General features: G+C 40.6%; 1 protein-coding gene across 1 annotated transcript in view; it reads left to right on the top strand.

The window, feature by feature from the left end:
* The first annotated feature begins 2,016 nt into the window (after positions 1-2,016).
* Positions 2,017-26,223, top strand: part of LMX1A (LIM homeobox transcription factor 1 alpha) — a 68,896-nt gene continuing 44,689 nt past the window's right edge. The window contains exons 1-3 of the mRNA XM_058176629.1: positions 2,017-2,095; positions 2,236-2,401; positions 4,931-5,113. Coding sequence (XP_058032612.1) covers positions 2,017-2,095; positions 2,236-2,401; positions 4,931-5,113 — 428 coding nt within the window. The remainder of the gene's footprint in view (positions 2,096-2,235; positions 2,402-4,930; positions 5,114-26,223) is intronic.

Below are 26,223 nucleotides of genomic sequence, written 5' to 3'. Positions count from 1 at the left end.
GGGAAAAGGCCCTCAGCGTTTAATAAAACAGGCAGTGCGCAGCCAGGAAAGTTGGTGAGATTCTCTAGAACTGCAAAAACAGCTGGATGGTAATGAACATCCCCAAAAGAGATCCACTAATCATACCAAAGAAGAGTTCTAGAGTGCTTTCAGATGACCCAAACCGGACCCATCTGGTCAGGCCAGGCCTGGAAAAGCTTTTCCGATGGTGCAAATGTCTCCCATTTCTTCCTGTCAAATCATCCTGTGAAGAAGAAGCCCTCCCCTCGGGACGCTTGGGGCCGCAATCTTCCATGCAATGCCTGGAGAGCGAATCTGTCCCGCTGCCCTCCCACCCAAGGGAGTCGGAGCAAGGGATGTCCTTATTACGCTTGGTGTTCGCTCCTTCACTTCTGGCTCAACCGACAAGCGATCTCGAAATGCCAAGCAGAATTGGAACGGGGGTGAGGGAGAGAGATAGACAGCAGCCTCCCCGGAGTCGCTGTTAGTCCACTGTCTGTCTTCAAACTCCTTTTCCAAACTAATTAGACCAGATGATGCCCGAGACAAAGCGCACCTGCTCGTCCCACCTTGCATCTGAAACCACGAAGTGCCGAGGTGACAGCTGGCGGGACGATTTCAGTGTCCCGAAACTTTCCGTCCTGAGTTTTCCAACAGAACGTCCTACCAGCTAAGGACTTCACAGCAGCCCCCAACCACCCTCCGGCATTGCGTTCCACGGCCAACTCTGCTAGAAACGCGATTGGGACGCCTGGATACAGGACCGCCGCAGCTCCAGGCAAATTTGTGTCGGGCTAGAGAGGGAAAGGGGGGAATTAGGGCAAAATGGCTCGATCCCGCTGGTGTTTCGGTCCCTGACGAAATCCTGGCGACACCAAAGGGGTCAGACTCAGAATAGGCTTGCCTTGCAAGGCGAAGACAGAATCAAGCGGGCAGTATTGTAGGACTAGGGCCAGGCGTTGTTCCAGGAATTCACTTCGGAAACAATTTCCCTGGGTAACTTATGAAAAGGATTGTAGGTTTCATCCTTGGAGTTTGACTGTTCAATCATGCCTAGGTTAATATGTCATTTGGAGGGAGGCGAAGGGGCAGAGATGAACTTTTCTTAAGTTATTCCGCGCAGCCCAATGGGCTGGACGTGTGGCTTCCGAGATGGGGACCAGAGATGAATGTGGCTCGCTGGCCCTTATTTATTGAATAGCATTTTTGAAGCCATCATATAATCACAACCCCTCTCCCCCCGCGCGCATGGAATCGTCCTGGCGTCGAGTCAATTTCAGGTTAAGTAGGCGGCGGGTCGAAAACCTCTGCTTGAGTCTGGATTTCTTACGGAAAGACCTGCCGGCAGACAAGAGTTTGTCCGAAGGGAAACTGAGCGGAAAGAAGCGCGCGTTTCTGAGATGCTCACTGCGAATGGCTCCCAACCTGGCCCGGCCCGGGCTAGCCGGCTGACCTGAAGCAGCAGGTAGCGGGGACTGACACAAGAGGCGGTACAAGAAAACCTCGACCCAAATACTGTAAATTGGAAAAGTAGGAACCGCGAAGATTTGATCCTGAGACCGGGTAGGTCCAGCGGAGCGACGTCATCGCTGTCGCTTTCGATCCCTCTTCTGTAAGCTGATATCGGGGAACGCCAAACCCCGACCCTCACCCCCACCTCCCCTCGGCCGGGAGTGGCGCTGCTCCTCCCGTTTACCGAGCCTGCGGGCCAAGGACCACCCCTTCCTGCCCCTGACATCTGACCCCGTTTCCTCGGCGCCGCGGAAAAGCCCCCGCTGTCTCCGGCCCTTCTCCGGGGTTACCTGAGCAGTACAAGGCACGGGCTGGGGCAGGGATGCCTCTCGCTTGTCCCCGAGGAAAGCACTCGCTATCTTTCGACGGGGGGACCCGCCCAGAGGGCAGGAAGCACAGCAAAGACGGACAGAGCCGTCAATGCCTGACTCGGGGCTAGGCAGGCGCAAGGATGGGGCTCTAGCCGCCTTCGGGCGAACCCGCGGGCTTCCCGCCTATGGCGCGATGCTAAGCCCTTTCTGCGCCGCCGATCAAGACAGGGCTTGTTTTGGATTGTACGCCGCGGGGCCACTCCGGTTGGCAGGTAAGCGCCGGAGGCTCCAGCTCAGGTGCCTGCTGGAGGAAAGAAGAGCGCAAGTCGGCAGCTGGCCTGGGGTGTCCCTTAGAGCCTCGAGTAGGGCCCGCTGTGCTGCTGATGGGGAGGTTTACGGGGAAACCGTTTAGGGGACTTCTTGCCTTACCGACCTCTTCTCTTCTCTGCAAGCGGAATCGAAGCGCTTTTCTTCGCCCTCTCTCTTGTCAGGCTGGGCGGCCTGAAAATGGAGGAAACTCTGCAGGACGCCCTGGAGCCCCCGCCGCCGCCTCCTTTCTCTGCCCCGCTGTTGGGTAAGTACCGGTAGTAGGGTCGGACCTCATCCAGATTTGGGATGAGTCTCTGAGTCTAGCCGGACCCGACGGTTGCGGGTCTCCTCCTCCTTTGTAGAGGGCCCTTCTGCCATCCTCAACGAAGAAACCCCAAGAAGAACAAGTAAAGGCAGGCCAAGTGTGTCTGCCACCTCTCAGCACGTGACGCCGGCGGAGAAGCCGTCAGCTAGATGCGATAGTGGAACAGGAGTATATTATCCGGTTTTGCCTCAAAAATCATTTCCAAGAAAACAAATGTTGGGGGTGGGGGACAGAAAAAAAGAGAAATCGGGTCTTTCTCGCGCGCGCGTCAAAGAGACAGACAGCTGCTCCCTTTAGCAGTTTTAAAACAAAAGTTCAAGAATTACTTGACACTGAAGTCAGACTTCATCTGACTTCAGCATTTGTTCATCCCAACAGACAGATAAGAAAATACAATATAATAATTAGCAGATACTTATGTGTGTGCGTGCATGTACTATATGTACAGATCGTTCTAATTAATATCGTTAATTAACTATTAAACTAACGCGTTATGTATGAAAGACAATTTTAACTTAAATCAAATCTCAGCATTTAAATTAAGCATAAAGGGGGGGGGGTTTAACAGGACAGATACTCATCATAATTATTGTAGCTAATAAAAATAAGCAAGGATCTTTCTCCAGATTTGTTTCATAGCAGGTTTTGAGGCAGGCTTGAAAAGGATGACCCAGAGCCTTGGCGCCTTTTTTTCCCCTGTGGATGCGCTTTGCGGATTCACTCCTTATAATGAGGGCGATTTACAAGGCATAATAAGACAAAAAACGGGCAATGGTAGTGCGCCTCTCTAGCAAGTTTTTAAGGTTAGGGTTGTATTAGAACGGGTTCAGTTTTCTTTTTAATTCCTCCTTTTTTACTGCTTCAATTTTTATTTTATTCTCCACTCCAAAATAAAAGAAAAAAATAAAGATCGTTCGGGGGAGGGGGGAAATGCTTCTAATTGTTCATTTGAAAGAACCCGTTATCCCTAAATAAAAATGGACATTTTTGAGCCTTTGAGTAGAAAAGCAAGATTTAACTATTATGAATAAATAATTATTTCACAGTGGACACAAAGATATTTTTCAGATGAAGAGAGAGAGGGAAAAAATATCATTCGTTTGTGCTTCAAATGGCTACCAACCCTGGCCCCGACCAATACCGAATCCTGCCTTCGGTCTTCAAGCGCCAGAACCTCTCTTTAACGCCCCCCCCCGACAACAACAGCATCTCCGTCCAGGGCACCTAATCGGTCATCATCTGAAATACAAATAGTTAAAAAGCAACCAGAAAGCTAGTTTTGTGACACTAACAGGAGGGAAATCGCTCCGATGCCAGAGTTTTACAATGGAGCCTCTAATTAAAATAAAAAGGACAACAAAAAAATTGAAGTGAAAGGGAGAGAGGAAAGTACCTCTATTTCTAGAGAAAAAGAACGGGAGCAGGAGAAGCACGGAACACATTTCAACATCTTATGTTGAAATCTTCCAAGAGGAAGGAAAGGTAAGAGTGGCTTGTAAGCCTTGAGAGAGTTCCACATTTCTTCCTAGAAAGAAGAGCTCGGAAATTGGTTTAAAGTTAGGGTAAATGGGCGGGGAAAGCTCTCTGGCTAACTGGAGGCAGGCCGCCTAGCATCAGTTTCAGATCTATATAGCGGGGTGCCGTTAAAGAACCTGGGCTGGCAGCTGGTTGAGTTCAGTGAAGCTGTCGCTGATGCCAAACGCCAGCAGCGGGACCTTTGCAAATTGCCTCTGGAGCAAGATGTTCAGCGGCAGGCATGGGCAGGAGATCCTTGGGGGGTGGGGGGTGGGGGGAGGTATTTCTCGAAGGCCACTCTGCTGCTGCACTGGAGCTTCCCCGGGTTTGGTCCTCCAGGTCAAGCCGTCAGGGCGGACAATAGGATGCCACAGCTCAAAACCAGCCACTTGCAAGAAATCATTGTTGTGGCGGGACAGCTTGGAAAGGATGGTTATAATGGTAATGAATGTCGCCATCTATGCAAAGCTTTACCACGTAGCCTTGATCTAAAAGAGAGGAATACCGAAATCCTCCTAAGCCTGAGGCAAATCGGAACAGGAGGCAGTAGGGTTAGAAATCCCCTGGCGGGTAGAGGCGGCTCAAGATCCCCCCCCCCAATAATGTTTGGGAAAAGAAGGCCTTGTTGGGAAAACGGGCCTAAGGCGGGCCTGTCGCAGCTGCAATCGTAAGACCAATTTGCTATATTTCGGAGGCTAAAGTTGGTTTCGAGTGTCTTTATTCGGGAAAACCTGGAAGGAAAGGGAAAGCAAGGCTGGCCGAATGATTGGCATTAGGACACCCATCCCTGGTTCTAGTAGTCTACCCTTCAAGAGAACCCAAAACGTTGAAAACGAATCGGAGACGTGCAGGGCAATATAATGGCCGAGAAACTTGTCCGAATGGTCAGAGGAGCGGGACAGGCGGGGCGGCGGCGGCGGCCTCGAGGGTCACCATCCTTCTGGGTCTTTACAGGGAGAGCCGCCAGGCCGCGCTCGGTGTGCGAAGGCTGCCGGGGCGTCATTTCGGAGCGGTTCTTGCTGCGCCTGAACAACTGCCTGTGGCACGAGCGGTGCGTGCGCTGCGCCTCCTGCCGAGAACCCCTGGAGAGCAGCTGCTTCTACCGGGAGAAGAAACTTTACTGCCGCTTGGACTACGAGAAGTAAGTCCGCCGTCTTCGCGGGGCTCGCTAGGAGCCCAGAGGAAAAGCCTCCCTTCTGAAGCCGGGGAAGGAGCCCCTGCTCTTGTTCGTATGAAAAACCTGAGGGAAACTAGTTGCTTGAGTGCAATTTTTAGTAAGATGAAATATATAAATGGGAAGAACAAAAGGTAGGGCTGCAAGCAATCAAATTATCACTAGAAGGCAGGAAAGTGATATGGGGGGAAACCCCCCTAATCTTTGCTGCCCTCTTCTGGTCATCCTAATTCTTTTTATAACCCAGCAACAATTTCAGGCTATTTGGTTTTTCTTAATATTCAGTTAAAATAGTTTGTTTTTATGGGAATTTGACATAGTTTTATAAATCTACATGTTTCCATAAATATGAAAGGGGCTACATATTTACTGAACTAGGTGTTATAAAATCACTGATTATTTTCATATATTTGCATTTTATAATAACATTTTATAGCAAAAGATTTAGGTGTTTTTTTTGTTTGTTTTTTGCTAAGGAGTTCTGGGTAACTGGCAAACTATCATGTTGTTTCACCAAACAATGTTGGTGAAAACTCATCCTATTACTTGGTTTGTACCTCTTGACCTAAGCTCGTTTGCAGTGCCACATTGCACAGAGACCTTGAACAGGTGCTAGGAAATGTAGAGAGGATTAAAAGTGCAAAGAAAGTTCAGTCATTTTGAATGGATCTGTAACAGACAAGCTTAATTGTTACTCAGGGATTTTTGCATTTTTGTTCTTCAAATTTCATATACCAGATGCATACATTTGATAATATGATAGTTAAAGTGAAATATATATGGGAAGAGCAAAGTTAGTGTGAGTTTTGTATAATCAGACAAAACCATATAATGAGTCTTAAAGGCAGAATACCAGATACTACGGTAGTATAAATTTTAACCATGGTTGGAATAGAAATGTGTTCATTTTCTCTTTTCTTTCTCTCTTTCATACCTATATATAAAATAAAATATACATTATGTATTTATAATAGTATCATCCAATATAAACGAAATTTAAAGAAAGAGAGAGTATTTTTTAACAGTAACTTTAGTAGGAAAACATTATCTAGGTCACACTATTGGTTTGTCATTTGTATTTCCTTTTTAAATTTTAATACCTCAGCCAGTTCTTTCTGTAAACCCAGTGGAACATTTATTAATGTATTTTATGTATTCATTTGCATCCTGCCTTTATTATTTTTACAAATAACTCAAAGCAGTGAAAATACCCAATAATCCTTCCTCCTGTGTTTTCCCCACAACAACCCTGTGAGGTGAATTCGGCTGAGAGAGAATGACTGGCCCAAGGTCACCCAGTTGGTTTTCATGGCTAAGGCAGGATCTGAACTCACATTCTCCTGGTTTCTAGCCTGGTGCCTTAACCAATAGACCTTTTCTAAATGATCTCCTTGTCCTGTTAGTTTAAATCCACTTTCAATGCCATCTCTATCTTGTCAGATAAGATTTGTTCTACAGGTGACATTTCTTCAATAACTTATTTTGTATATAATCCATAGAAGCAGATATAATTACTAACAACACTGGTATTTTGGCTACTATTTTCTGATTCCATTCTTTAGAAGTCTCCTATTTTTATTGTCATCCATTTTGTACCTCTTGCAGACCTGAATATCTTTCCTCTAACTAAACCCTTTAGTTCCTCTAGTGTCCACCTATTGAAATCATGAAAATATTTATCTATGTTAGGTCTTCTAAAATCCAAAACAGGATCTATTTCCCCACAAGAAGCTATGTATACTTTATAATTAATTCCAAAATTTTATTGTAAGATTTCAGTATTCCAATTTTATCATGACTCTTAGTTTATTTATAACTTTCTTGACATCAAAAATTTATTTAGCTTCTTGTTATTTATTTCAGATTCTTTATATAAGCTTATAATTAATTTGTATATATGTAAGCTTATAATTATTTTTTCTATCATTCAGGATTAGGATGACTCACCTGTTCTGTGGGCATGGCTTAATGGTACCAAAAACCAACTTTCACACTTTACACACACACACACAACACAACACAACTGACTCACACACAATGTAAAAGCAGCTGCACTTCACCCAAAATGGCCTCTGCAACAAGCAGGAACCTCACACAGCCACAAAAAGCTCAAAAACCAACTTTCACACTTTACACACACACAACACAACACGACTGATTCACACGCATACACACACAAGATGCCACATACAGCTTTGTGAGATTTTGTGTGTTTGTGTAGTTAGAGTGAAACACTACAGAAATACACCAAACCTCAAAAAGCTGCACAAATATTTTATTATTTTATTTTATTTTATTTATATTTTTTAGATCAGGGGTCTCCGACCTTAGTAACTTTAAGGCTTGTGGACTTCAACTCCCAGAGAGAATTATGGGAGTTGAAGTCCACAAGCCTTAAAGTTACTAAGGTTGGAGACCCCTGTTTTAGATAAAAGCAGCTAAATTTAAAACTTAACTTTAAATAGCTGTCTAAAAAAAAACTCCTTAAAAAAAACTAATTAACTATTTTTTAACGCTCCCCGCCCCCGCATTTACTTGCCCAATTGGAGGTAGGCAGATTGAGTTGCTCACCAAGAAGATGGATTGCAGGCAGGCAGATTCAGTTATTTATTTATTTAATTAATTAATTTTGTCATAACAATATACACAAGCATAACACAAAAGATTATATAATATATCAACATATATATCCTTCGGGAGAAGGGCGGTATACAAATTAAAATATTATTATTATTATTATTATTATTATTATTATTATTATTATTATTATTATTATTATTATTATTATTATTATTATTATTATTATTATTATAATATATATATGAGGAGAAACAAGGTAGTATAAGCATATATATATATAGGGGAAGAAACAATAGGACAGGAATGGTAGGCACGTTTGTGCTCTTATGCACGCCCCTTAGAGTCCTCTTAGGAATGTGGTGAGGTCAACAGTGGATAGATTTTGAATAAAGCTTTTGGGGTTATGAGAAGAGATCACAGAGTCAGGTAATGCATTCCAAGCATAGATAATTCTGTTACAGAAATCGTGTTTTCTGCAATCTAAACTGGAGCGGTTGACATTAAGTTTAAAACTGTTGGTAGCTCTTGTGTTATTGTAGTTGAAACTGAAGTAGTCATTGGCAGGAAGGACATTACAATGGATGATTCTATGAGTTAAACCCAGATCCTGTCAAAGGCGACGAAGTTCCAAGTTTTCTAGACCCAGGATATCAAGTCTGGTGGAATAAGGTATTTTATTGGTTACAGAGGAGTGGAGAACTCTTCTCGTAAAATACCTTTGGACATGCTCAACTGTATTGATATCAGATATATGGTATGGGTTCCAGACAGGTGAGCAGTAATCAAGAATTGGTCTAGCAAATGTTTTATATGCTCTGGTCAGTAGCGTGGTGTTTTTGGAAAAGAAGGTACGTAGAATTAAGTTAACAACTCTTAGAGCCTTTTTTGCTATATAGTTGCAGTGGGCTTTGGCACTTAGATCGTTTGTTTTGTTTTGTTTGTTTTGTTTACATTTATACCCCGCCCTTCTCCGAAGACTCAGGGCGGCTTACAATGTATAAGGCAATAGTCTCATTCTATTTGTATATTTTTTACAAAGTCAACTTATTGCCCCCCCAACAATCTGGGTCCTCATTTTACCTACCTTATAAAGGATGGAAGGCTGAGTCAACCTTGGGCCGGGCTCGAACCTGCAGTAATTGCAGGCTACTGCAATAACAGGCTTTACCAGCGTGAGCTAAACCGGCCCATCGTTAGATATAAAAACTCCAAGGTCTTTGACAGGGTGGGGGTCATCTGTGAGGTAATGTCCATCAAGCATGTACTTAGTGATTCTTTCTTCCAATATGTAAGACTGAGCATTTGCTGGTTGAGATTTGTAGTTGCCAAATTTTAGACCAGCAGTTAGATGATCAAGGTCTTTTTGAATTGTAGATGTATTGTCAGTGGTGTTAAAAAGTTTGACATCGTCAGCAAAGAGAACACAGTTACTTGAGATATGATCACAAAGATCATTTATGTATATTATAAAGAGAGTTGGTCCAAGAACGCTACCTTGATTGCAGCAGCCAAAGCAAAGCAAGGCTTAGCGAGCCCGAAAGAAGCAGCAAATAGGCAAGTGGGGATGGGCAATTGGGTGGGCATGGGTGGGGGGTGTTGTAAGAGGTTGTAAAAAAATGATTTTAAAAGCCTGTGATGATCAGGCAACTCAGCTGGGATCACCAGAGGAAAAAAAGATTTTAAAAGGCTCCTCTGCTAATCCCAGCTGAAGTTGCCTGATCCCCAGAAGCTCTTAAAAGGATTGTTTTAACAATCTTTTCGGCCAAAGAGCTTGTAGAAAGCATGTTTTTTAAAGGTTCTGGTAATCAGGCAACTCAGCTGGGATCGCCAGAGGAGCCTTTTAAAAGCTTTTTTTTTACAACCTCTTCAGCCAAAGTTGTTTTTTAAAAAAACTTTTAAAAGGTTCTGATGATCCCAGCTGAGCCACGTGATCATCAAAGGCTTTTTTTTTAACTTTTAAAAGCATTTTTCGGCTGAAGAATCATGCTTTTAAAAGTAAAAAAAACAACCTCTGATGATGGAGTGGCTCAGCAGGGTCAGGGGGCGGGGCCAGGGGGTTTTGCTACCGGTTCTCCGAACCACCAGCCGCCATCGATACTGGATCGGGTGATCCGGTCTGAACCGGGAGCATTTCACCCCTGGACTCACCCAACATTTCCTAAATTTTCATTCTAAGATTTCTGATAGCTTAGAAGTAATCAATGAGCAATTTCCAAAAGAGATTAGAAAGTGAGGTTTGGATTAGTGTCCTTTAAAAGTCTATTGCAGTCATGAGCAAGACTGCAATCCCATTGTTTTCTATTATTCAAACCCACAGACAACCACAGGACACCGGAAAGTGCCATCCATACCAGAGCACATCTAGGTGATTTCCTGTCCTCTCCTTATCCGCAGAGCTTCCAATGGGCCAGTCTATAAGAGGCCCTTGACATTAAAAAGTTCATTTAGTGACTGTTCAAAGTTACAACAGCACTGAAAAAGTGACTTACAACTGTTTTTCACACTAATGACCATTGCAGCATCTCCATGGTCACATGATTAAAATTCAGACTCATATTTATGACAGTTGCAGTGTCCTGGGGTCACATGATCCTCTTTTGTGACCTTCTGACAAGCAAAGTCAATGGGGAAGCCAGGTTCACTTAACAACCGTGTTACTAACTTAACAATTGCAGTGATTCACTCAACAACTTCTTGGGGGAAGAAGATTAATTTGAGAAATTTTAACAGGGATAGCTATAATCTTAATTAAAAAGAAATACAGCCAGTATCTGAAATATATAAAAAAATCCACACTCAATAGCTACTAGCTATGCTTTTTAAAGTTTTAAAAATGGTTATAAGTGAACAAAATAAAATACACATAAACACAAACTTCACTGATTACAATTCCAGGGGAAATAGCCCTGAAATGTAAGGAGGCATTATCTTTATTAGGTCAACTGAAGTGCTGTATTAGTTTCATGGGAAGTTGGTTAACGACTGGAGAGAAAGTGGCTGGTCTTTCTGCCAATTCTGTAGTGGTTCATGCTTTTAGATGAAAACAGAGCGTGGAAGATTCCAAACATATCAGAGGGTACTGACAGAGGAAAATATTTGTAGCTCAGGGTTGAAATGGAAGGTGCTTGGTGCTCTCTGGTTTGGTTGTTTTCTTGCAGAGGTGTCATTACTCAAACTAGGTAATATCATCAGTGAACTGCAGGTGCGTCACCAAGAAAACAGCCAAGCTTAGAGAGCACCAAGAATCCCTCATATCGGAGGGTCTTCCCAGATGCAAAGGCAGTATCTAGAGCCCTTCCCAAAGCAGGCTTAAAATAAGACAATTATTGTAAGGTTTTCTTTTTGGAAAATATAAATGTAAAGATCAACCCCCCATTTTTCCTTTCTTCGGTTCCAAAACCATAAGCATGGGAGATAGGAAGACGAAAGAGCAGCAAATGTCTCCCCTTCTTTGTATAACTCTTTCCTTGGAAATTGCCACATGGATGAGCATGATGTTGTTCAATGTTATATTATAAAAGCAAAATTAATCCTTAGAATTAATCCATTCATACCTTGGTATGAATCCATACCACCACTGTTCCAACAGCATTTTATTTTACTCTCCCAGCTTCATTTTTTTTTATATGAGGGTAAAATAATTAATCTGCCTTATGGAGTTAGCAGAAATATGAGTTAATTATATTGAGTATTATGGATACCTGACAGCAATGCATCAGTAGTAAATATTACACAATTACCGCAATTTACTAGGAGTAGCTCTAATGTATTTTATTTGTCTTGATGACAGAATGTCCAATCAAGATGGGATACTTTTATAATATTCTGATTTTTATATTCTGTGGAAGACAACATAGCAGATAGTTCTGCATTAAATTCACAGGTGGAAAATTTTGCAATGCTTCCTTGCATTGCGTTACATTGCTTGCATTTCATGTGAAATTGAATTTGGCAATGTTTTATTTTCTATTGGATAGTTCAAATTGTAACAGGCAGGCTAATATTACATTGTATGTGATTAGTGTTTTCTATTTCAGTAAATGACACATGATTGATTCTTACCACTTTTTCCTTACTCCTGCTTATCCCACGTTTTTTCAAGTTGAGGAGTGGAAAAAGTAGATAGCTATTTTGTTGAAGGAAAAAGCAGCATTAGTTGACATTTCTCCATATGCTAAGTAATCCTCCCCATGCTCTCTTTTCTGAGAGGAATTTGGTGAGTAAGACACCCATTTGCCACTTGTCCTGAAAGCAATAATTGTACTCTCTCAAGCCTTCTGGGCTCTGTATCGATTCTGCCCAGCTGTTGCCCCCATCCTGGTTGACACTACAGGGCCTGCCCTCCCGCCCGCCCGCCCTCCTTCCCTCCAGTGCTCATGAAGCTCTTAGGGGGACTCTTTCTCTTGTTGACAGCGGAACAAATCCATTTGAATTGAATGAACAGAGACATCTTTCCTCTTCCCACTCTTCTTTCTTGCCTTCACTTCTTCCTTGCTGGTGCCATGAATGTTTTCCCCATGTCTCTGTCTGCCTGGCATGGCAGCAGCTTCCCTCAAAATATTACACAGGATTCATAGAAGAAGGGGATTTTTTTGGATGAAGAAAAACAAGCTTCTCCTGAGAACACTGGTTGTGATTGCCTGATGACGATGCTAGGCAGCATTTTTAATGTAATATATATCCCTTGGGTTGACTAATTTTGAAAAAAATACATTGCCATTCTTGTGATGTTTCTTCTATGGTTGATTCACGATAGAATATTTACAATTATGGTACAAGGAAACGGGTTGGATACACATGTTGCAATAAGCCATAACGTGACTACTTTGGTTTTGATTTAGCAGAGTGGGTAAAAATTGCATCAAAATAATCCAAAATTATGAGGGGGATGTACAATTATGCTCCATAACTTTTCTGCAAAATGTGATATAGTAATGAGAATGGTGCCACACCAATCATTATAAATTTATCTTTTTATTGATACCAATAACATAACTTTCCATTAATTTACTGGTTTTTCATGTAACATTTTCATGCTTTTTGCTTCATGCTTTTTGCATGAAAAACTGACAAGCTCTAATACAACAAGGTTCCATCTTTATTCAGTATCTAAACTGCACTTTTCTGCTTTTCTCTTGTGAACTGCAGTAGGATCATCCATTGGGAGATTCCAGCAGTAATTGGCAAGCATAGACTGACTCCATTTCCCTTGGTATCTTTTCTCCAGGCCTGCGATATCCTGGTGGAATCTCTCCCCATGCTCATCACTCACTGCCTCATAATTCAAAGGGAAATAGTCTAAATGTGAGTGTAAGAAGTGAATTATTACATGCAACATGTTTGCACTTACAGTGGCAAGTGCTTTATCGGACTTAAGCAAATTTTCCACGTGTTTTTTATAGTCATCTGCCTTGCTGTTCCCAACGTGAAGATAAATTTATATACTTTCATGTGGTACCATTTTCATTGTTCTAGCGTACTTGTTGAGAAGTTACGAGGCATCATGATCATTAGACACCTCCCTCCCTTGTGGGCAAATATACTTGCCTGTGTGTGAAATATCTTGAAATCTTTAGCCAACCAGTACCTTTATCACCTGTTTTCTAATTCATCTAATCAAAATATGTAAAATTAACACACTTTATCTCAGAGGTTGATAATTTCCCAAAATTTGTAGACCAGTGAGTTACTTGACATAGTTGTTGGCTGATGCTGAAACGGCATTATAACAATGCCCAGGAAAACCAATTATCTTTTCAGTAATTGTGAGACATTCATAACTGGATACCAATATTTGGCAGTGACTTGGGACAGATGCAGTATAAAAAGGTAAAGGTTCCCCTCACACATACGTGCTAATCGTTCCCAACTCTAGGAGGCGGTGCTCATCTTTGTTTCAAAGCCGAAGAGCCAGCGCTGTCCGAAGACTTGTCCATGGTCATGTGGCCGGCATGACTCAATGCCAAAGGCGCACGGAATGCTGTTACCTTCCCACAAAAGGTGGTTCCTATTTTTTCTCCTTGCATTTTTTATGTGATTCAAACCGCTGAACTGCCGATCTTTTGATCGACAAGCTCAGCATCTTAGCCCCTGAGCCACCACATCCCTAGATGCAGTATAGGCAGGACCAAAAACTGTAGCAATGGCAGTGCTGGGATTCAGCCAGTTCGCACCACTTCGGGAGAACCGGTTGTTAACTTTCTGAGCAGTTTAGCAAACTGGTTGTTGGAAGAAATCATTAGGGCAGAGAACCAGTTGTTAAATTACTTGAAATCCCACCACTGAGCAATGGGAACAACAAATTTTATACCAGTATTAGTTTCATCCCACTCAAGGATGGGTGAATAGCATAGGAACTCAGTAGTTGGGAAAGGATTTTGGGATGAAACAGTTCTGCAATTACAATTTCCTATAGTCAATGTTAGGAATTCTTGAAACATGAATCAGCTAAGGGGATTATTCTCCCTCCCTCCGTCTCAAGTGATGGATGTAACAGTCAATAAGTTCAGTCAATAAAATGTTTCTGAGTTGTTGTCTCTTCCAGTTGGTAGAGAGGGGAGCACCTCTGGATTCTGAACTAAAGGAACTGGGAAGATTACTATCACTCCAGTGACATTCGGCTTAACATGATTCCCCTGGAATATTAGGATTTCCCTTCAGTATTTAGCCTCCAGTATTTGTTCAGAACTTTCATATTTTTTCTACTCTGAGATAGCTTCTCTGAGGGACTTAAAAATGAGAAAGAAAATTGAATTTCATCAATTTCATCATGATGCCAATAATTAAGTTAAATAAATAAAAGATACTTGATCCTAGAAGCTTCATTACTAACCAATACTTAGAATAACATTAAAGATTTGTAATCTAGCACAGGCCAACTCCCAGGATCAGATAAGAAAGCATCATCAATATCCTTCCTGCAGTGGTGGGAATCAAGTAATTTAACAACCAGTTCTCTGCCCTAATGATTTCTTCCAACAATCAGTTTGGCAAACTGCTCAGAAAATTAACAACCGGTTCTCTCAAAGTGGTGTGAACTGGCTGAATCCCACCACTGCCTTTCTGCTGAAAGAATAAACCCTATCAGAATACTTGTCTAGGCACTCTGACCCAGCTGCCCATGTCCTTTTAACAAAATACCTACCAACTTTCCTTCTTAGTCCTATAACTTGGATGGAGAGCAAACTGAAAAGTAAAATAATATTTCGCCCAGAATGTCTGCAGTTGCTTGGCCACCACATGCTTAGTTGGTTCCTCTAATAAAGGAAAGTTGGAATCTTGTTAGAGCCTCCCTAATAGGAACTCACACTTCTCCTCCCCGAAAAAAATACTTTTTTAAAAATGAGAATCGTAGATGTGTCTGGACAGACCTCAATCAATTGACTTACTCAGGAAGGATATGTGAGATTGTGGCTTCATAATCTGAAGCATTCTCTCTGCATTCTAGGGGGAGATACAACTGATCTGATTTAAGGAATCATAGCAAGTACCTTCTCATTTAGTTTAGGCTTTATATAATAAAAAAATTGAGTGCATATGAGTATTAATAAAAATGGAGTGTGATTATAAATAATTTTGTTAGCAGAAATCATGAAAATGTATGGTTTCTTTTTGTCATCATTGAATCTGTCCTGATTACAAGTCTTTCTTTGCTTCCTACTTCTAATTTTTGATCAAATGCTTCAAAATCACCAGTCTTCACCACATTCACACACTTTTCTTCATTAGTCTTATGAAGAATAGTCAAATATTTGAAAGCTATTTTATGAACTTTTAATAGGCTTATTAAATGTACTGCTGTTACATGGATTATAAAATATATCTGAAGGCTAATATGGCCACTTTTATTTTTATTTTTTATTTAATGTGTACTTTAAAAAAATAAGTCAATTGCAGCTGATGCATTGATGGGAAACTTTTTTCCATTGTTGCAGTTTTGAAAAAGCTGCAATTTGCATTTTTTTTATTTTATTTTGTCACAACAATATACACAAGCATCAACATAAAATAACTACATATCATATAAGCATATATATGAGCAAAAGTATGTAATAACTATATTAATTTGATATAATGAAAGGAAACCATAGGACAGGAACGGTAGGCACTTTTGTGCTCTTATGCATGTATTTACCAATTTGCATTGGTAAAATGCTCCTATAAGAATTGCTGGACTTTGACCAGACTGTCCTTTAGTGGTATAAAGAAGTTACTTACACTTTCCTTTTTATCACTGTTTTATATGAACATGGATTGCAACAATTCCATAACTGTAAACCAGGATTTTATCCATGGTTTATTGAATGAAACACAGTGGCTCAGTTTGCACATAATACCAAACCATGGTATCATGGATTAAAAGACAGATTGATGTTTTTGAATTGGAAAATGATGAGAAAGAAGAGAGTTAATCTTTTCAGATTCGCAAATGCTTTTTTGTTTGTTTGTTTGCTTGAACTATCTTTTTAGGGCTGGTTCTGGGATGCAAAACATTGCCCAGCTACTAAATGGCAAGAAAGAGTCTTCTGGATTTTTTAAGTCCAGATCTGATAGTCCTAAATTTCTTCTGTCTTATGGTCTATCCATTGAATTCAGGAGTGCTAGGCACTTGCATATACTTTCTTCTTTAACAATTGAATGAATGTTGTATAACCTAATTAGATCTATGATAAGCTTTGCTTATCTGATATAGAGATAACTGGCAAACTGATGAGGTGGAAAGGCATTCAACCAAGTCATAGTTATTCTTGTAATATCCCATGCTAGGTATTAACAGAATAGCAGAGTTGGAAAGGACCTTGGAGCAGTGGTGGGCTGCTACTGGTTTGCCCTCATCTATTCTAGAAGTGTTGCCTGCATGCGCGAGCACCCATGAGCGAACAAGTAGCGACGAGTTTTGAAACCTGCCTCTCAGAGGTGGTATTCAGCAGGTTCTGACCAGTTCTGGAGAACAGTAGCGGAAATTTTGAGTATTTCGGAGAACCGGTAAATACCACCTCTGACTGGCCCTGCCCCCATCTATTCTCTGCCTCCCGAGTCCCAGCTGATTGGGAGGAAATGGGGATTTTGCAGTAACCTTCCCCTGCCACGCCCACCAAGCCATGCCACATCCACCAAGCCATACCATGCCCACCAGGCCACGGCCACAGAACCGGTAGTAAAAAAATTTGAATTCCACCAGTGTTGCCCCTGCCTTGGAGATTTTCTAGTCCAGGGGTCTCCAACCTTTCGTGCCTCAGGGACCACTAAATTCATAATTTTAATTCCCAAGGACCACTAATATGAATTTTTAAAAAAGATAAATAGTATTTAGTGCAATATAAAAAATGCAAATAATTTTTCTGCAGACCACCAAAATTTTCCTGTGGACCACCAGTGGTCCACAGACCACTGGTTGGTGACCACTGTTCTAGTCCAACTTCCTCCTCAGATAGGAAACCCTATTAAGAAAACATGAAATGAAAACCTTCAAATGCCCCATGTAAAATTTTTGAACTGCATCTTTTTAAAATTATCACATTCTTTCTCATATACAACACAAATGTAAAAAAAGATGGAATAGTCGTAGTAGTAGTAATAGTTGATAGGGAATGGAAAGAATTTGGCTGTCTCTGCAAAGGAGAAATATGAATTAGTATATATCATACCATGAAATAAAAATAGATGGAATTTTGGGCAAGCCACCACTACTTTAACTTTATTATAAAATAAAATAAAAGAAAATGCAGGTCACAATTGCAAATGGCTTTTCAAATGTTGAATGCAGCTTTGATTCAAAATTTATCTCCAATGTGTTTTTGGCCCACACATTAGGGGAGGGCCTAAATCTAGAAGTATCTTCAGACAATCACAGATCGAGTACACATTGAACATACATCATGTATAAAGATTTTAATGGTCCCAGGGGAATTCTTGCCTCTACACAAGATGGGCAGCACACAAATCTAATAAACAAATAAATAAAAATAAAAAAACCATCAATCCCCCCCCCCCCAGGTATGCAATATAGAATAAAGTGTGACAATGTAGCAAACTTTTACCCACTTAAAGGCTCTCATTCTCCCATGTCTATTCCTCAGATTACTGTTGCCCTCTATCTTAAAAAGATTGAGAACAGCCAGCCTTGGTAATAAAATGCCTGAATTGGTATAGTTAGCCTTGGTATTTTCAGTCTGGAAATGTTTCCCTTCCCAGATGGTAGTAAGTGTGTAAAATTGTTTTTTACATTGCCAGAGGAGCAAGCTATTCTTTATGTATGATTCACACAAAAATTCTTGTGCAGGAATCTAGAGAAATAAAGTATAAAATAGGCATGGGAGAATGAGAGCATTTAAGTGGGTAAAAGTTTGCTAAATTGTCACACTTTATTCTATATTGCATACCTGGGGGGCGGGATTGATGGTTTTTTTATTTTTATTTATTTGTTTATTAGATTTGTGTGCTGCCCATCTTGTGTAGAGGCAAGAATTCCCCTGGGACCATTAAAATCTTTATACATGATGTATGTTCAATGTGTACTCGATCTGTGATTGTCTGAAGATACTTCTAGATTTAGGCCCTCCCCTAATGTGTGGGCCAAAAACACATTGGAGATAAATTTTGAATCAAAGCTGCATTCAACATTTGAAAAGCCATTTGCAATTGTGACCTGCATTTTCTTTTCTTATGAAATAGAATTATGTCATTGATATGATTATTGGTCTGTTCTATGTGTGCTTCATGTTGCTTATTTCTAGACACTATATCAGAAGGTTCTTAAGGTTCTCCAATAGCCCTCTAGAATGACTGGTGAAATTATATCTCCACAGGGTTTTTAATCTATGAGATTGAATTACCCCACATTATGTCAAAGGGCTACAATGATTTGGAAAGACTAGAGCAATAATAAAGTACTATAGTTGGCTCAAATTTCAAAATATTTATAAATTTAGATGTAAACTTACTATGAGTAAATCCAATTGAGTGTAGTGAGAGTAGAGAGTGGTCTCTGAATAATTACAATTTTTAGCAGCAAACTTTCCAAACTTTTTTCGCCTTTGCTGATCTTTTGAAAGACAAGTTTGCCTTTGTGGCAGCTATTAATTGGTTCCTGAATTTAATACACATAAATAAAATAATTTGTTTGTGAATAAGTACACTCATAGAGAAGTACTTAACTGCTGTTAATGTATTGTTGACCCTGAACTAGAGGGTGCAATAGCACTTTCTTCACAAATTTACCAGAAGCCATTTCGGGTGCTCCCTGGAAATCCTTAAGTAATGTGATGTATGGAAATGGATTAGATAATAGTTTGCAATAAACCTTCTGGGTACAGATCCTTTCTGAGAACCTTTCAACATGCCACTGCAGCATGCCAGAGTCTTTTAGATGCTCTTATATTTCAAATGATTAGATTCTATTAGATAATACTTATAATTACTTTTAAACAGCAGAGCAAGGACTCTGGAGATTCTACTTTCTTCTGAGTGGAATGTTTGAAACAGCAGCAGTAGCTCATGCTTTTTCTGGGGTTAGTCCAATTTTTTTAAACCTTGCAACAGTAATATTCTTTCCCATTCCACCTTTGGATGTAGAAAAGGACATGAGAGGAATTATGTGCCACAATTATGTGACAAATTGCAGGTTTTATTTCATCAGTGTGAATCTATTACCATTGCTTGCTGCACTTTGATAACTTTCACTATGTGGAGTTATTTTATAGAATTTAAGTGAATTTAATTAAAAAAATATTTTCAGGTTTCTCTGCAAATATATCCCCTCCAATTTGGTTTTTAAGTCAGAAAAGCTCCTGCTGTTAATATTATATGATATATAATATTGTAAGCCAGTCTCAGACATATGAAAATCAACAACTTGAAACTTCTGGTTGATGTCGCAGCAATTTCAGACATAGTGAACGGGTCTCCGCATTCACTGTGCTGACTTCTCCCTGTTTGTGGGCTCTAAGAGGAGCCAAAGCCACCTTGTAGGGGCGGTGAAGCAAAGAGGGGCACCTTGTGAGGTCGAGGAGAGTTGCAGCTCTCCTATCTGACCCAGAGTTCTTTTTCACTCTCAGCCTTGGAAAGAAGAAGAGGCAGACTAAAAATGGCTGCCACAAACCTGGGACAACCAAGGAACTAAGACTGGTGCTGGAGTGAAATAGATGAACAGTGACTGGAATTGGGAGACAGGATTTCCTTTTGCTTTAAATTTAACCGCAAGGAACAATTTAGAATTATTTGCTCAGAATTACTTATTAAAGCAGCATCTGAGCATTCTGAGAAAATAGCAGACAGGAAGTGAAAGGTGGAGGAGAGAAAAATAATAAATTTTGAAACACACAGAATATTGGACTCTTAAACTGGGAAGACATGGTACTGGGAAGGCATTTTAAAATGCTGGAATCATTTACTTACAAAACTTATTCTGCTTTTATAATTGTTTTGCAACTAACGCTTGACTAGTGGCTATACTGAAATTTAAATTGAGAGTGCCACCTGCTGCCGAAAGGAAAAATTACAAATCTGGGAATACCTATATGAAGGACTGTGAAAGTATCTATTGGGTTATCTTTAACTACCCTATGACTACTGGAGACTCAAATATGAAAATAAGGAAGTTATTTAATTAAAGGGACCCCTGAATGCTATGCTAGAAGATTGAACCTGTAAAGGGGACGAAAAGAGGCTTTTGATAACCACTGGGATTATCTAAATGGAACTGACTGTTTACCTATGGAATATAAAGAACTGGGACTAGTGCACTCTTTGAAGGGTAACTTAAGGACTGAATAAATAGTTCTTAGACTGCTGGACAAAAGCTGATTCCTTTAAAACAAAATAAGATGTTTTATAAGGAAGAAATGAATGGAATTTCGAAGGAGATGGTGTTACTTTTTCAAAACACAAAAGACATAATGGAGAAAGGATTTAAGGAGATTATGGAAAAAATGGAAAATACTATACAAGGAATGATGAGTAAAGACCAAGACACCCAGGAAAGGAAGGCGTCAACATAAGAAATGAAGGAAGGAGACAAAGAGGAGACAACAATGAAAATAACAGTGATTGATGAATTAAACCAGGGGGGAAATATATTAAGAGAATTGGAAGATACGTTTGAAAGGAAGATAGGGGCCTCGGCAGGAATTTTGGAAACTAGGCAGTGGAAGAGGGTAGAGGTGGGAGAAATACCAGATTGAATAGCCAAGAAGCAGATGCAGACAGAGATAAAAATTCAAGAGAGGAATTTGGGAGGCAAGTCAAAAAAAAGCATAGCAATTAAAGTATTGAAGCGGGCAAGAGACAATGGATAGATAATTTCTCTTTTTTGTTATTGTTCTGATTTGTTTTTCCTTTTCTCTCTCTTCCTTTTCTTTTTTTTAGGTAGGTGACATGACTAGAAGTTAGGTAGGATAGAAAGAAAATGTTTTTAGTAAAGGGTGACAAGATTAAAAGTTAGAATAAGTGATAGAAATAAGAGAAGGGGGAATATTAGTATATACACTTTTATATAATAAAACAAAAGAGAAAACATGGAAGTGCGCTGCCCGCAGTCTGATTTAAGACACAAAATTGTCTGCTACAATGTCTTACCTGTCAACAACTTCTTCAGCTTCAACCTCAATAATTCACGGGCAAAAAATCGATACTCAAGGTAAACCGCTCCAAACTCGATTGCAGAAAATACGACTTCAGCAACAGAGTGGTCAACACCTGGAATGCTCTACCCGATTCCATTGTTACATACTCTAACCCTCACAGCTTCAACCTCAAACAGTCTACTGTGGACCTCACCCCATTCCTAAGAGGTCCATAAAGGGGACATGCATAAGTGCACCAGCATGCCTGTCTACTGTCCCCACTTATTTGTATTCATTTCCCTCGCTCATGTCCATATTCATATTCATACCTGCTATCTTGTACATGTTTGACAAACGAATAAATAAGTAAGTAAGTAAAGTCATGGAGCTGATATAACTGATTAAGGTTTTATTAATTTCAGGCAGCAGCAGTAGCAGCAGAGGATACTAATCACCTAATTAAGGTCACAGAGTGGACTTGTTAATTTGTAGTTAGCATATATTAGGATGTGCTGGACCGTGGAAAAAAGCATCTCAGAAAGAGATAGCTTGTTAGATACACAAGCTGCACAATATTTGATTTTAAGGTTAGACCTGCCAGATGGAGGACATGAGGATAAAAAGGAGAACATGTCCTCCTTTTGCCTGTAACTTGAAAACCCTATATACAGGATAATCAGGAGAATCATTTAATATTTTTATATAATACATTCCCTTGTAATCCCTTAATTTGGGGAAGAGACTGGGTGACTGGATAGAGCTGAGCATTTACTGGCGGGATGTCCTTCCTAATAATGTCATGTGGAATTCGCAGCAGAAATTTTTTTCTTTGCACCCTATGAGAGAAACATTTGCCACTACCTAAAATTGAACTCTCAACCTTCTAAGTGGGAGGCAGAATAACAGAATTGGAAGGCTGTTCACCACTAGGCCACCACACTGTTCAATTGTTTTATATAATTTGTTAGGTTAGGTTGTTAGGTAGGCTGAATGCCACCACGTGTTTACTGGACCCGTGCCCCTCCTGGCTGGTGCTGGCCACTCAGGAGGTGACACGAGGCTGGCTCCAGGCGATTACGACCGCTTCTTTGGTGGAGGGCGTCTTCCCGGCCGCCTTGAAAGAGGCGGTGGTGAGGCCCCTCCTTAAGAAGCCTTCCCTGGACCTGGCTGTTTTAGGTAATTATCATCCGGTCTCCAACCTTCGCTTCGCGGCGAAGGTTGTAGAGAGTATGGTGGCATATCAGTTTCCCTTGCACCTGGATGAAACTGTCTATCTGGACCCGTTCCAGTCCGGTTTCCGGCCCGGTTACAGCACGGAGACGGCTTTGGTCGCGTTGGTGGATGATCTCTGGAGGGCCAGGGATAGGGGTTGTTCCTCTGCCCTGGTCCTATTAGACCTCTCAGCGGCTTTCGATACCATCGACCATGGTATCCTGCTGCGCCGGTTGGAGGGATTGGGAGTGGGAGGCACCGTTTATCGGTGGTTCTCCTCCTATCTCTCCGACCGGTCGCAGTCGGTGTTGACAGGGGGGCAGAGGTCGGCCCCGAGGCGCCTCACTTGTGGGGTGCCGCAGGGGTCGATCCTCTCGCCCCTACTGTTTAACATCTACATGAAGCCGCTGGGTGAGATCATCAGTGGTTTCAGTGTGAAGTACCAGCTGTATGCGGATGACACCCAGCTGTACTTTTCTACACCGGACCACCCCAACGAAGCTATCGAAGTGCTGTCCCGGTGTCTGGAGGCCGTACGGGTCTGGATGGGGAGAAACAGGCTCAAGCTCAATCCCGCCAAGACAGAGTGGCTGTGGATGCCGGCATCCCGGTACAGTCAGCTAAATCCATCGGTGGCGAGTCATTGGCCCCGATGGAGAGGGTTCGCAACTTAGGCGTCCTCCTGGATGAACGGCTGTCTTTAGAAGATCATTTGACGGCCGTCTCCAGGAGAGCGTTCTACCAGGTTCGCCTGGTACGTCAGTTGCGCCCCTTTCTGGACCGGGATGCCCTATGCACGGTCACTCACGCACTCGTGACGTCTCGCCTGGATTACTGCAACGCTCTCTACATGGGGCTCCCCTTGAAGGGCATCCGGAGGCTACAGTTAGTCCAGAATGCGGCTGCGCGGGTGATAGATGGAGCCCCTCGTGGCTCCCGCATAACACCCATCCTGCGCAGACTGCACTGGCTACCTGTGGCCTTCCGGGTGCGCTTCAAGGTTTTGGTGACCACCTTTAAAGCGCTCCATGGCATGGGGCCGGGTTATTTACGGGACCGCCTACTGCTACCGAATACCTCTCACCGACCCGTGCGCTCTCATAGAGAGGGTCTCCTCAGGGTGCCGTCAGCGAGGCAATGTCGTCTGGCGACGCCCAGGGGAAGGGCCTTCTCTGTGGGGGCTCCCACCCTCTGGAACGAACTACCCCCCGGACTTTGTCAGCTTCCGGACCTTCGGACCTTCCGCCGCGGGCTTAAAACATACTTATTTAATTGTGCAGGACTGAGCTAGATTTTAAATTTATGGGTTTTAATTGGCTTTTATTCTTATATTTTAATTAACGGGCTTATAGAATAAGTTTTTTAATTGTTTTATATTGTATTTATGTTGTTTTGTGTTTTTTAACTGCCTGTGAACCGCCCTGAGTCCTTCGGGAGATAGGGCGGTATATAAATACGATTAAATAAATAAATAAATAAATAAATAAATAATACCTGTACCTAATAAAGTTACAGATGAAAGTTAAATACTGGACTGAGTCAAGATTTAATTCAACAAGAAAGACAGTTTGTCTGCAGGTCAGTTTGTACCCAGGTGTGTGTGTGTGTGTGTGTAAGACAGAGACAGAAATTGGGGTCCTCAAGGCCAATAATGTTTCCTTGCCCAGTTTAGAATTCTGCTTTTTTATGTCCTCTATTTCTGGAAACTAATTTAGTTACAATATTTTTTTAAAACCTTCAAATGCAACTTTGAACTGTGCTGTGAATTTTGACACTGCTGCATATTTAGCAGTGTGTTCTTATGTTTCTTTGCTTCTTTTGAATGGTGCTGTGACATTCACAACATTCAATTACAAAAGTGTTGCCACATTTCTCTCAGTAGATAGAGGTAACTTCCAACATCATATTTTATCCTTCTAATAGCATATTTTATAAGAAGGTGGAGTAGCATTTCAGTTTGAATGCTGAGATGAAATTACTCTTGCAGTTTTTGTTTAACAGACCTGTAACAGGGGACTCTGAATGGATTTGAATGTAAAATTATAAGTGCAAAGGATATAGTCTATTACCCAGTTATACTCTCAGCAGCTTTAATCTTGTGTTTTATTGTAATTGCCACAAGAAAGTGCAAGTTTGTTAATAGATTAAGATTCAGATCTATCTGTATTTGAGCTGTTATCCCATGTTTTAAGTATTAATATTACTAATGATACTATTTTTTTAAAAGGATATCTGCTTGGCTTTTGTAAGAGTGGTCTGGATTAAACTAAATTCACCATCTTCCCAGTCTTCATTTCTATCTTTTATATTCACAATATCTTTTATTCCAGCATTTTGTAACAAATATAAATTAAGTTTTCTCTGCAGACTTTCCTTGTAACGCTGTATTTTCTCCTTTCTTTGTCAAGTTTTTTGCCCAGTGTTTTGAAGCAATTGTCAGATCTGTTCGTTCATAGTCCACTATCCAAGCAACTTTCAAATAACGTTTTTAAAATAATTATGCTACTTTATGCAGAACAAATCCACTGTTCTGTTTTTCTTGGTTTATTTATACTTAAAATATAGAACCATAGAATTTCAGCTAAATTTACTTCTGTGCAAACGATTTTACAAAATAAGCTGTAAATATATTTGAGCTTCACTGAGAAGGCTAGAATATTCTCATCAATTCAATTGGCTTTATCAGATTATATAATTTTTTTAATTTTTTTTTAATTTGCATTTATATCCCGCCCTTATCTGAAGACTCAGGGCGGCTTACACTATGTCAGGCAATAGTTTTCATCCATTTGTATACTATATACAAAGTATATATAATTTACACAGTTTCATAATTCTATCTGGATTTTGATACACGGACCAGAATTATGAGATTGGAGTTGTATAAAAATTAATAAATCAATAAACAAATGAATAGCTGGTTGGAAAATTTATAAGTATGAGATTTATATTTTGCCTTGCTTATTACTCTCCCAGCAAAAAGGGTACTAACATTCTGTTATAATTTGTTATGCTTAAATAACAAATTGATGATGAGGCTTATGCTGATTAATCTATACTCCTCCAGTGAATTTCATGTTTGAATGTAGAGATGAATTTAGATCTTCTCAGTCCAAGTCATTTTATGAGTAGCTTTGGCTTTACATAAAAGGACAACGTGACTTAAATGAAAAGAAACATCTGGATAGTAGAGAATGTATTCAGAATACGAGTCCATTATCTATCTTTTAAGTGACGTTATGTTTCAAAAATAAAAAAGTGAAGCCATGTTTCCTTATGGTAAGCTTAAGATTTGACTTAATTCTGCATTGATATTACATGAATTATTTTCTGATTTTTCCCTCCCTCCCTCCCTCTTTGTATAACTATATTGTATGCTTTTCTGTTGGTGGTGTAGTTATAGTATTCCATTACTAAAATAATGACTTTTTAAAAAGTCTGTGAAATAGAAGAGTTGCCAACTAATTTTTTATGCTTATCAATGGTCACAAAATGTATATTTTAATAGAACACTTTTAAAACTATACTTCCACAACTCATAAACACAAAGGTTTTTATATTTCCATTTAATGCTTTCTCCAATGAGAAGAAAAATAGTATAATATTTAAATAGGACTAGGATACTAAGTCCAACCACTCATATCAGTAATGGCTATAATTTTATTGGGGCGGGGGGGGGGAGAAAGAAAACTAATTCCAAGTTATAAAAAAATACAGAGAACT

Source organism: Ahaetulla prasina, chromosome 3 (assembly GCF_028640845.1).
Source record: "Ahaetulla prasina isolate Xishuangbanna chromosome 3, ASM2864084v1, whole genome shotgun sequence".
Classification (NCBI taxonomy): Eukaryota; Metazoa; Chordata; class Lepidosauria; order Squamata; family Colubridae; genus Ahaetulla; species Ahaetulla prasina.
The sequence above is the reverse complement of the archived record's forward strand: the minus strand, read 5'-3'. Positions and strand labels throughout refer to the sequence as shown.